The sequence below is a fragment of the Macaca fascicularis genome, chromosome 2 (genome assembly GCF_037993035.2).
Source record: "Macaca fascicularis isolate 582-1 chromosome 2, T2T-MFA8v1.1".
Classification (NCBI taxonomy): Eukaryota; Metazoa; Chordata; class Mammalia; order Primates; family Cercopithecidae; genus Macaca; species Macaca fascicularis.
Genome location: NC_088376.1, coordinates 138624601 through 138638150, shown reverse-complemented (window position 1 = coordinate 138638150; position 13550 = coordinate 138624601). Strand labels below are relative to the sequence as shown.

Sequence of the window (13550 nt, the reverse complement as noted above, 5' to 3'; positions counted from 1 at the left end):
TCTTGGACTTCTCAGCCTCCATAATTGTGGCAGTCAATCCTTTGTAGTAAATTGATCGATCGATCGATAGATAGATAGATAGATATAATGTATGCATATTTATGTGTATGCTATTGTTTCTGTTTCTCTGTAGAACCCAGATTAATACAATAATAATTACGTACTACATGTATTCACATTTGTTCTACAGTGTTCAACAACCTTTTGTTAAGAGTATATTTCTGTTCTTGTTACTTTAGTTATGATTTTCTCATTCATTCCTCTCCACAAACCTAAAAGTTAGATATTGTTACAGATAATAAAACTGAATTTTAGGAGGTATACCAGGTTATGTAGCCAGATTTTGATATCTGAAACACCAATGGCAAAACATCTCTCTAAAACATCAGAGGCTACCTTTTGGCTTTGATTGATGTAAATAAGTAACATGACCTTGGGCCATATTTCTTGGTCCCTTTCTCTGGATTCATTTGATAAAATAATAGTACCAAACTTGATATCCTCTTATTCTACCAAGGAATTCTAATCTTTAATGACAAATGTAAGAGTGCAAACATCAAAACACATTATAGGGGTTTTATAGTTTATAAAGCATATGGATATATAGAAATAGAGATAAATATAGATAGGAAACTAGATTTGAAGTTAGAATGTATAGAACTAGGGCTAGTTTATGTACTATGTGCTATAACGAGCACAGTACGTTTGGGAAACTTGTTTTAGATCTCAGTTTCCTCTTGCATTAAATGCAGAATTGACTAGACCATTTGTTTCGGAGGGTGATGAATAAACTGGGCTTCAGAGAATTCCTAAAACTCCTGTGTTAACTGCCAAATTGTGCATGTAGGCACCTTCAAGTATGATGGACGGTATTATAGATTTCTCGCAGATAATATACACATGCACAAAAATACAAGGTTTATACATCAGTGTATTGACTCCTGGACTAGGTGAACTCCATGGGTCTTTTTGTTCTGATATTCTATTATTATAAAATGCTATCTTCATCAGGGGCTTTATTTGAAATAGTCATGTAAAACACTTGAACAATATGGATTATTTTCCCTACAATTTAATGTAAATTATAGGAAAATAGGAAATATAGTATTCTTAATTATTTTCCTAGAGCATATTTTGGAACTTCTTATATGTTTTAATACATATGGTCAAATTGCCCTCCTTAATTAGTTTACTAATTTGTATTACCAGCAGGAGTTATAAACAAACAGGTTAGTATCTCCCATGTCAACTTCAGACATTAGCATCATTTTTCATTTTTGCCAATTCTGTTGAGACTCACAGTGTTAGGGTTTGCTTTAGATTTTAATTTTACCGTTATACTATAGTCACTGGAATTACATGTCTTAGATTTGAAACTGTCACAGCTACAGTCTAGGTTGTGAATTTTTCTAACATCATGACAAAACCTGAGACTGAAGAATATCACCCTTAGATAAGTTATATTTTCAGAAAGAAGTACTAACATTAGTAATTTGTGTCTATTAAACTGCATTCTCCTGTAACTCTAACATAGTTCTGTATTGGTACGTCCTGTGCAGTAATTTGGGTGTCCATTTTACCATGTACACTAGGTGTCCCCATTAACTCAAAAATTTCCTAAAGTTTTGTAAAACAGAAAAGTGTGCAGGATCCTGGGAAGTAAGATAATTTAGAATAGGTCTATAGTAATCTGCCCTAGGTAAACACTTCAAAACTGCTAGTAAGATAAAGAAAAGGCAGCTAGAAGGAGAGTGGGAACTGAGTCATTAAAGGATTTTAGAAAGTCCTGTGTTGCTTATCCCATTGCAAAGGGACTACCTGCCCAGACTTGGAAGGAATCATGAGCAAATGTGAGACTGTTCTGCCACAGAGACAAAACAGATCACAAAGAAGTTTTCCAACCATTTTATGTCTTCTCAGAGTCTTTCAAAATTAGTTGTTTTATTGGCTCAATTTATTAAAAATTGAATACAACAGAATGCTGAGCAAATTTTCCTAGACCAGTGTTAATTGGGATAAAAAATAAAATTGATCTGCCAGATATTAAAGTCCATGGGATGCTACAAACCCAGGAAATGCAAATACACTGTGCATGTGCTGTAACTCCCTATCCCTATGTCCAGGGCAATCATCTCTGTGTTGTGGATTTTAGTTCACAAATCTTGAAGGAAGTATGCCATAACTTTTTCATTCTGAAAGTTAATTTGCTACTTCTTTAAAAAGAGTATTCAAATAATTAATGAACCATTCTTATATTTTGGAGTTATTTTCATTCTTTCTGAATTTTCTTTTGTTTAACTGATTATGTTCAAATCCATGCACTGTAGTAGGCCACTGTTTCTCAAGGTGTGATTCCTAGATCGACAGTAATTTTTTTTAACATGCAAAGTCTTGGGCCCCACCTCAGATCCACAAAACTAATAGCTCTGAGGCTGGGGCCCACCAATCTGCCTTAACAAGCCATTCAGGTGATGTGGGTGCCCACTGGACTTTGATGATATTAATATGGGTGGTAGCCAATTACACAGAATTATTTAATTTTTATGTATTAAAGTTCAAGTTCAACTCAATTTTGAAATTAAGGCTTTATTTACAACATATGTCAACTCAGATTTCATCTGGTGCCCTTTCTTGGCAAGATACAGAGCTTATTTCAGATAGACCCTTATCCTTTACTGTAGGATTATCAACATGACCATAACTACACTTTCTCAGTTGACAATTTTATAAAAATGTTTAATTAACATGCAATAATGTGTGATTAGCATTTTGCATATGACAGATACTGTTCTAAAGTATTTACATATTTGAACTCATTTTTATCTTCATGACTTCACAGCTATTAGTACTACTATTGTATTTATGTATGTATATCAGACAATATTTTAGCACAGTAAATGAGGTATTCATATGCATTAAAGAAAAAGGTAAGAAATATCGATTTGTTTAGAAATAGGTAATATAAATAATTCAGACATTATTTCCATCTCTTTCTACCAGTATTTAAAATATTAAACTAGAAAACTGTTTTTTTAAGTCCTAAGTATTATAACAAGATTATTTTGTCATACTTTGTTAACATTTGAAAAACATTGACCCCTTCTAAATTAGAAAAAAAAAAAAACCTATGTAATTTACAAAACTTACATCAAAGAAAGTCAATAAAGATTATAATAAAGCCACAATTTAGAAGTGAAAGAAGAAGTGTAAACTAAGTAATACATACATAATACATGCTAAATCTTGAAAACTGCCTTCGCGAAGAAAATATCCTGACTGTAGGATGCTTTCTGTATGGCACAGTTTACATTACTTTGAAACACTTCCATCTAGTGGTGGAGACTTTTAACTGCATCTTTAATTAAAACATGCTTTTTATTATTACTATTATTATTATCCACTGTTTAAATTAATCAAAAAAGCATGTGTTGGCAATTTTAAATTTTATTTTAAAACATAGTTGATTCTCATACTATATGCAGGAATTTACTTTTTTTATAATATGACCATTTTTCCTATGAATTTATAGTCATAGATTATAAACATTTTAATTCATTATAATTATTCAAATGCATACTGTACTGCAGTTAACTTCATTGTTTGTAAGATACTGACATTTAGCAAAGAACATTTTTTTGTACTGATTCTTATAACTGGAATTATTGATTTACATGTCACGCAATTATTTTATAAAACATTAATAATGACTTCCTTCCCCTAAAAGGACAAGAGAAAGGGCTTGGCATCAGCTGTAAAAGAAAAATCTATTTTTTTTTGTCAGTTTGATCAGTCCTGCTGTGAGCAGCTTTATGTGTTTATGCACTGTATAAGAGTTTTTGGTGGAGGCAACTGTATATTCTAAATATATGAATATTTAAAAAAAACTGGAGCCAATAGGTTTTGATAAGAAGGTTAATTTGTTTTTTTCTTATTATGATTTCTTGTATTTTTTCATTTAGTGCTTTAATTCATTCATTTACCTAACAAGTTTAGCATCTGTTATATTCTGGAGCCAATTCTAGGTATGAAAGCAGTGAACAAGACAAAGTTATTCTCATAGAGCTTAAAGTGTAATGACAACAGGGAAGAAAAAAACTAAGAATATAAATTCATGTAGTAATGATTGCTATGGAGAAATTAAAAGGAATAACATCATAGAGCCTGGCTATTTTAGAGTTGGTAATTAGAAATGTCTTCTCTGAAGTAGTGACCTTTAAACAGAGATTTAAATGATAACAAGCAAGTTCATACAAAATTTGGGAAAAGATTCCAGGCAGAAAGAACAGCCATTGCAAATGCCCTGAGGCAAGAAAAAGTTTTGGTGGGCTCTAGAAATATACGGAGGGGCAGTGTGGCACAAGCTTTGCTTTTGGGAGAAGAATTTATGAGCCAAGGTCATAAGGCAGGCAGAGCTAGCTAGTACACAGCCATGTGGCTAGACATTTAGGATTGTGGCTAAATTTACTGAGAAATCACTAATACAATCTGACTTATATTTATAAATTTCCCTGGTGTTGTTTTATAGGTTGGAGAAAGGGACAAGAATGAAGGAAGGTCAGTGACATGAAAAAGATTCCTTTGGCTTAGCTTAGGATGGTAGCAATGGCTATGGAGAAAAATGAATAGATTTAAACTATATTTTGGAGTTAGCACTGTAGGAGACAATGGGTTGGTTGTAGGACAATGAGGGAAAGTGTGAATTCAAGAACAATCCTAAAGCTTTTGGCTTGAGTTACTGGGTGGATGGTGGAGTCATTTATTAAGAAGAAAAACACAAGGGGTAAGAACAGTTTGTGGGGTGCAAATAGAGACTTCTTTCATGCAGCTGGACTGACATTTTCTCAAATGCATTAATTATTTGGAATATCCCTCCTTGTGACATTTATTCTTTTATTTAGTAAATATTTAATAAATGCCCAGCAGATACAAGACATCCTGCTAGGCAGATGGTATTTCCAGTGAAAATGAAGGTGCATCTCCTGCCCTCATAAAATTTTTAGGTTTATAGGATAAATAGAGATGGTAATCAATAGCCATGTAATAAAAGTAAAACTTCAACAGTGGTTCATGCTAGAAATCAAAGGTACATAACACCACGACATATTAAAATAAGATGATTTCACCTAGTTATGGAAGTTTTCCCTGGAGAAATGATATTAAACTTGAAAGCAGATCAGTGGTTTTGTGAAGGAGAGGTAAGAAATTTAAAGGTTTCTCAGGACAGGAAAGAATTAGAAAATACGTGGAGCTGATAAAAGACACACCTTAGCCTGGATTCCTTAACAGCAGAGCCTGCAGGAATCAGTACATGGGCTACTCATTTATTAGGGAGTGCAATCCTAGGTACCAGGCATGAGGCAAAAGGGAGCATGAGACAAGGAATCAGGGAGAACCAATAGAAGATACATTATTGAGTTGGCCACTGTTGAATGCAAACGATTGCTGTGTCCCATGGGACCATTTGCTATAAGAGAGGAGGGAGGGGACACAGGATAAGAGAGAAGACAGGCATTTATCCACTAGTTCCATTCTCCCATTGGATAAATGTTTGGCCCACAAGGTGTTAACCCTTCCATGCTTCCAGACTGAGCATGAATGGGCACCAGGCAGTCTCACAGGATCTCATACCATAGTGCAAAGGTGCATCATGAACACTGCAGCTAGTTGCAAGCTGACTTGCAGTTAGTCAGCTTTGGTCCACGCAGAACTGTTCACTCCAGCAGTGGCTGATATAAGATAGATGAGCCTTACAGAATCTGAAGCATGCAGAAGACTGGTTTGATACAATCATCAGGACTGGAATGGAGAAAGGAAAAAAAAAGAACCAGAAAATAAGGGACTTGGAAGCTAAGTAGGTATCTGACCATGCAGGACATTGGAAGCCAATTATAGATTTTTGTTTTTATCTTAGAAGAAATGGAAAGCTATTTGTTGTTTTTGTTCAAAGTAAGGAAACAGCATGAACAGAATTGCACTTCATAAATCACCCTGCCTGCATAGTGGAGAAGAGTTTGGAGTGCGGCCAGTTGACACAGAAAGATCACTCAGCATAAAAGCGGTCCCAGTACAGACAAGTGGGCAGATCCGGGAGACACATAGGAGAAAATATCAACAGAATTTTGTGATGGATTGAGCACAGAGGTTGAAAGAGAAAGCTCAAGTATGAAGGACAATGTCTAGGTTTTTGTCTTGAGTGGTTGGATGGATTACTGCTGTCATTCACTGAACAGCACAGTGGGGGAAAAACAGGTTTGGAAAGTGGAAATGATGCATTTGCTTTTGAAACATTGAGTTTGAAATAGCCTACAGACATCAGAGGGATGTCAAGTAAAATGTCACATATAAAAGCCTCAGATCTGAGGAGAGAACTGGGCTAAAAATGACTTGAAGTCATCTGTCTGCCCATGGCAATCAAAGTCTTAAATGGACCAGATACCTTAGGAAAGCAGTAGAGTGGGAAAGAGGCCTGAGGTTAAGTCTGCAAAAAACTCCAGTGTCCAACAAGTTTTGATGCCATATCCTCCTAAGGATTTTCAATGCAGCAAATGTATCCATTTACTTATGTTTGCCAACATTCCCAAAATAATTTTGTCAAACATGATGTTTTCCACAGAATCAGTGATTCAAGAGAACTATTTTGGGAACAATCTATATAGATGATCACTTTGGAAAATATTTCATGATTCAGTGTGTTATAAGTAGACCAATCAATGAAACATTTCTTCCACCTGTTAAAAGAATTTATGCATTTCAGTTGCAGTGCAATATATTATCTCTTTCAGGTAATATGGGAATTTCCATTTTTTATTCTTTCTTTACTCATGTATATATATGCTATTGCATCACACTGTAAGTGATGTGAGGATGATAAAAACTCGCATTGTATTAACACATGCTAAAATCCTAAAACAAGGCCCTTGAAACGTTATCGTGCATATGTTTATATGACTTAACGTCTGATTTATCTTGGTGATAAAGGTTCTCCATAAGTGGGATGCCAAGAGTCCAGAGACATATGGCTTAAACATTCTGTGTTGTATTTTACAGGGAAACAAATGAGAATAGCAAAAGAAGAGAGATATTCTACCACAGATTCTGGTGTTTGATGAGGAAATACAAACATCAACTTAAAAATGTTTAGTGCAGTTGTTTTTGAAGCCACTTCTAATAAAAAGCTTCTGTTCTTTTTCAGTTTGCCAAAAGAGTGAGTGGAATATAATGAAATGTGTGACATTCATTTAAAAATAACTGGCTTATTTGAATTACTTCTTTTTAGGTTGTAGACATTCAACTGTTTATACAGTAAAGCATTGATTGTTTTCCTCTATCATATGTCTTGATCACATATCTTAAAGTCAAGGTGTTTGCAAGCATGATCAATAAGTCAGCATTAAGTTGAAACTCACCTTTCTTTAGTATTTCTAAGAAAAGGTGGAGGAGCGAGGGCATGAAAAAATGTACTATTAATGGTATAATGAATTAGGGTTTTGGAGTCAAACATCCCTGGGTTTAATTTTTAGTTCTAGCCCATGCTGGTGACACTCATTAAGTTAGTTAACCTCCCGGTTCCCTAATTTAATAAACCAGAGAATATTGTTCAAGGATTAAATGTGGTATTCTATGTAAAGTGCTTGGTATAGATAATTTTTTTAAAAATTTTTGTAGAGACGAGGTCTCTCTATGTGGCACAGGCTGATGTTGAACTCTTGGCATTAAGTGATCCACCCAACTCATCCTCACAAAGAGCGACGATTTCAGTAAGTCTCCATGTCTGCTCAATAAAACAGTTTTAAAAACAACAATTTCCGATAGATTGTCCACTGAGCCAAACTGGGTAACCCAATTCTAAGAGACCATGTCAAAATTATCTAATAGCCTCACTGAAAATATAGCATACTGGGCATTTTCTTGGAAGGTGACATTTCTACATTTTTATTAAAAATAACCAGATAAATATACATTCATCTTAAATTTATATTTATCATAAGTATAAATTTTATTGGAATATTCTGTTTTATAGACGTTGATGATATTGTATATTTGTAAAGTAATTGAAATCAAAATATTTTATTTATATCTTATTTATACTTTATTAAATTATATTTCATTTATAGATATTCCAGGATCAGAGGCAACCGAAGTAGTTAAGATTAATATGTAAATTCTGATTCTTCTTAACTGTGTAGAACAGAATACAAACATTTTTGGATTACATGAAGTTGAACTTTTATTTGGAAAGTTGAATTTCATGTATAATGAAAATATTTTCAAACCATACATAGTCATAAGCATAATACGAACACCACCTACAATACAAACACGTTTTAATAAAGTTCTACTATGAATATTAATCCAAGCCAAAAGAAAAAGGTAATCAGGTGAACCCATTCTACATACCTTTCATTTCTTTTGATGATGTAATCGAACAATTTAAGGTACAAAACAAAGAAAGTTTTGGCTCGACCCTACTTATTTCACTATAGGAACACTAGGATATATATATACTACCACAGATAACAAACCCAATCCCATTATAATCAATTTAACATTGTTACAAGAATCATATCTTAATGGCATGTAAACATATTTAGGATTTCAATTGGCAATTACGTTTTAAATGCTTAGAAAAGCACACCAACATTTCTCATTATTTTCCTCTCTTTAGCTTATCTCTTCCATGACTATAAAATAGGAAAAAATATTATTTGAGACTTCCAGCATAATTCCATTGTGCTCTACATTTTTACAAACGTGGGTGCATCTAAAATATCAATGCCTTTATACCAATAGAATAAAACCACCAAATTCACATTTTTCTTATAAATACGCATGCAAAATTAGTGGAAAACACTTTTGTATAGCAAAGACCCTGCTTAATTTTCTTCTGATTAATAATTTTCAATGGCATGTACAAATCATACTGCTCACAGAACAGTAGATTTATTTTCTGTAGATTTGTTTTTCTATAAAAATATATTTATGTGTTCACAGGAAAAAAGTTGAGTTGGTATGTGGGGGGTGACTTTTAGATACATAATTAGTTAAAGGTTTGCTTGTGAAGTTAAAAGGCATCTTAGCTTTTACCATTTTCAAATTTTTCTTCATAAAAAAGAACACCCTGTGACAAAGATAAGGTAACTGAGATTATTTATTAGCACTTTAGAGTTGAGAGTTTGAAATAAAAAGGTTAAGCAACCTGCCTAATGTTTATGTACAAAATGAGTGCTGGAACCAGGAAGAGAATTTGGATTTTCCCAACCCTTGGACAGTTCTCTAGGAACTCATGCCTACTAACCATTCTTGAGACTATATACAATCAGTTACATTAAATAATATTGGAAGTAGACTAGAGAAAGTTAGTGTGAATCCAGTAAAGAACAAAGTTCTAAATATTGGCTGTTGCCTTATTACTAGTGGGCGTTTTGCAAACAAGCCTCACCAATTTATAATTACCATTGCACATCATGGACTCCATTACTCATTTTCTGAGGGAAAGTCATGAAATCCATTTTAACCTACTTGGATTTATTTTATTTGAAAGTTATTCTGATTCATAAAATACATGAATCATATAATTTCACAATTAAAATCAGGGTCAATCATAGACCTATTCCTTTTGTGCTGAAGAGTCCCAGTAGTAGCCCAATAGTATTGAGGAAAGGTAATAATGATAGAAAAACATAGTCATCATTCAATCTCATTTTTCACATCCGTAAGTTTTAGCCACTCAAAAGATCTGAGTAGGAACAATCTTGATTTTCAGGCAGCTAAAGGGGAACACGAAGTGTAGGAAGAGCTAATACTTCAGTATTTGTTTTATCTTCTGACTTAAAGGGTATTAAATTCCTAAATATTTTTGACATTATTTCTAACCTGCATGACTTTCTTTAAAAACCACATTTTGACTGATGACAAAGAAGAGGAGATAGAATAGTATGAGAACTAAACTTGAACGTCACAACCTTGCCCTCTTCAGTAGCTGGGCATGACAATTTTCTCCCAGATAAATCAAAACATGATGACTGTTCCTCCAGAAAATCGGCACCTTAGAAATCAGATGAGGATGGAGCTCGAGTTGCACTGATGGATGTGCATCACATCCTCACATTTACACGGCGTGGAGACCACGATGCCTTCCCCTTTGAAATGCTTACTCCCAGGACTGTGGTCAAATCCTGAGCCCATAAACTGTAGTTTTAAATAAGACATTCTTTTCCTGTCTATGCTTCAGGAGGACATGTGAGGTTCAAAAGGACAAGTAGATATTCCATGTGCATTCCTGCGCTGACTATTATAAATACCCCAAATGTTGGTATCCATGAAATATAAGGGGTTACATAAATCCAACTTGAGGACGTAACTGTATAACAATAATCACAGCTCAAAAACTAAAGTAAAATAAATGAATTTCATTTAAACAATAGTTAAGTATTTCAGGGTAAGGTTAAAAAATGTTTCCGTAAAATGTCAAGTCTAGTGCTGAACTTGACCGACATGTATGCATCATCCTCCATATTGTTTTTAAAACATGTTCATGGACAATTTTAAAAGGACTGGAGCACAAATGCCAGAAAATAAATTCCCTGAATTTGTACTGACTTTGACAGAAGGAGAATATAGGGGAAACAGATTCTCACCACAAAGATGTTTAAAATACCATACACGCAAACATATGTGTAGTAATTTCTATGTAAATAGTTTTTCTTTTGAGGAACTGGGGTAGATGTACATTCAACAGTAAAAACCTATTTTGAAAAATATGAAAACATTTCCCTCAATATTTATATGATATTTTATTTTGAAACTGTTGAAAGAAAACCATATAAGAACAAAATCCAAATGCTTTATACAAAGTCTTCAGCTTTGGAACCTCATGTTATTAGTCGTAGCTCTGGAATGATGAAAAACAGTATCTTACTAATATATTCTAACTGTACAAACATGCCTGTTAATGTTCCTTTTCTCCCTTCAAAATAAAACACATCTATATTTTAAACTGTGTAAATATTAACATAATATGTACAATGTATTCATGAAATATATGCAAGCATACCATTACATAAACATAGAAAAAAGGTAAAAGCAGTCAATTTAGAAATGAAGATATTAAGTAGATGTAGCTATTAGAATCCAGAACAATGGGCACTTTCTGCCTGTTCTTGTATGAAACAGCCTTCTGACCACTGCTTCCATGCAGTTGAATTTAGTCCAAGAAAAAACAAAAAACAAAAAAACACAGACACAAAAAGTGATGCTCGTGGATGTCATAACTGATAGAAATTTTAAAAATGTTGAAACTGAAAAACTTATACTTCTGTTTAAATATGACCATCTCTGGCCAAATAGGAGCTCAATAAATACTAGTTGATTGTTCACCTAAGACTTTTGCTACTACAATTTAAATAATAAATTTAGACTGTATATATTCAATGAAATGTTTTAATAAGACATTCATATTCTTTTTTACATTTTAAATAATCAGTTTGCTTATGGTCTTTTAACCTGTAGTGAAGCAAAGTCACCAAGCCAGTTCTCAGAGACTGTATACCAATGTGCATACGGAGGAAAACCCACAAGGTAGCAATATCTATGCAAGCACACTGAATAGTAAAATCAGGCAAATATGGACTATACTGAATGGGGACTTTGGATTTAGTTGAGGTGTATCTAAACACAGGATTCGTTTTGTGTTTTGCATTTCGAGCACCTGAAAACAACAAAAGCAAAACATAGGCCTGAAGTGCTTGGCATTTTATATTTTGAAGGCAGTGCTACTTTTTTCAACATAATTGCAGGATGTTGACTTCTGGATGAAATCTTCAGTCAACATGTTTCTATTCCTATATGAAAGTTCTTGCTCCCTTGAACAGATAAATATGAAAGGTTGGGGTGAACCAGTAGCGTTGGTTACACATGTTGTGTTTATGCCCGAAGTGGAAAAGTTGCTGTAGAACTTCCATTGCTTTCAACAGATCCCTTCTCCTTAGATCCTGCATAGGCACCAATAAATGATCCATCTTCATTGAATAGAGCATGATCTCCCTCTCCGTATTCGACTAAGCTGTCAGCACTTTCAGTAGGCTGCATATCCCTATTAAGGGACCGAAGGCTTCCTTTGAGAGGTTTTTCATCACTGTCACTGAAAACAAACAAACAAAAAATAGTTCAATAAAATCTAATATTCTTATTTGTGTAAAGAAACACATTCATAAGTGCTAAAAGGTTTTATAATGTTCAGGACATTCATAATAGCATTGAAGACAGATACTAAAGCCCACATGATACTACCACACATGTTTACCAAGTTTGCAAAGTCTGTAAACACGTGTTTACAAAGTCATAAGCAATTTCCACCAAACAATCTTTAATTATTCACAACACTTCTGATTCTCTTTAAAATTGACAGCTGAGCTTCTGTAACATGTGAGATTCAACCTGTTGATGTCCATAGTGGCTGCTATGGTCTAAATATCTGTGTCCTCCCAAGCTTCCTATGTTAAAACCTGATAACAGATGTGAGAGAGTTAGAGGTGGAGTCTTTGGGAAGTGATTAGGCCAAAAGGGTGGAGCCCTAGTGAATGATATTAGTGCCCTTAGAGAAGAGGCCCCAGAGAGCTGCCCTACCCCTTCCACGATGTGAGGACACAAAGAGAAGGCACCATCTGTCACCCAGAAAGTGAGCCTTCACCAGACATGGAAAATGCTGGCATTTTGCTCTTAGGCTTCCCAGAATCCAGAACTGTGAGAAATAAATTTCTGTTCTTTTATAAGCAACTCAGTTTATGGTATTTTGTTATAGTAGCCCCTAATGGACTCAGACAGAGAACAAATGCAATTTCCTTTGCTTTCATGAACTTTTGGAGTTCCTGGCTTCTAAGTCTTGATCTACTGTTTTTACTTCTGATCCTTTTCATTCTCTTATATCGTTCCAAAAAGTTCTTTTAAAACTCAATCATATTCTGTTTTTGAAACCAAATAACTTTCTTTAATATAGTTAACAGTTCAAGCTTGTTACATTTTAAGATAGAAAGAAGCGGCTGATATTTTAATAACATAAATAAGTATACTATATTTATGGTAGGTGTTTTATTCATGAACAGAAGCAAATCCATTAGTAAAATGCTTATCAAATGATATGATCTTCAGATTTTGGATCAAGATTTTTAAAAATACCATTTAGTATTACATTATTAAGCTATACACCATATAAAATGATTTTATCAAATTTTATCAATGAAGCATTTGGAAAAAATATAATTTAGATGTACGTATCATTTTATAATTTGTGGTATTGGTCAGTGCTATTCAATAAGTATGCCACGTTTCTAGGAATAAAACAGGATGACACTTCTCTGCCTACTCTATGTTATATGCCACCATGGAATTTTCTTCGGTTTAAAAAAAAAGTGAGCAAAGGTGACATGTGTCTCTTCCAAGTGGAAGATTAAAAGCCAGTGCTCAGTTTGTTACATTCTGTTTTCCCTGCTGTGGTGACCCTGGATCCTCATCCACCAGCCGGTGCTCCTAAGTGACTAAGATGAAAAGGGCAA

At 34.0% G+C, this 13550-nt stretch overlaps 1 protein-coding gene across 7 annotated transcripts in view; it reads right to left on the bottom strand.

The window, feature by feature from the left end:
* Positions 1-8201: 8201 nt before the first annotated feature.
* Positions 8202-13550, bottom strand: part of CHL1 (cell adhesion molecule L1 like) — a 213169-nt gene continuing 207820 nt past the window's right edge. For all 7 annotated transcript variants that reach the window (XM_005547632.3, XM_005547636.4, XM_005547635.3 and 4 more), the window contains one exon: positions 8202-12139. In XM_005547632.3, coding sequence (XP_005547689.3) covers positions 11923-12139 — 217 coding nt within the window. In that variant the 3' untranslated portion in view covers positions 8202-11922. The remainder of the gene's footprint in view (positions 12140-13550) is intronic.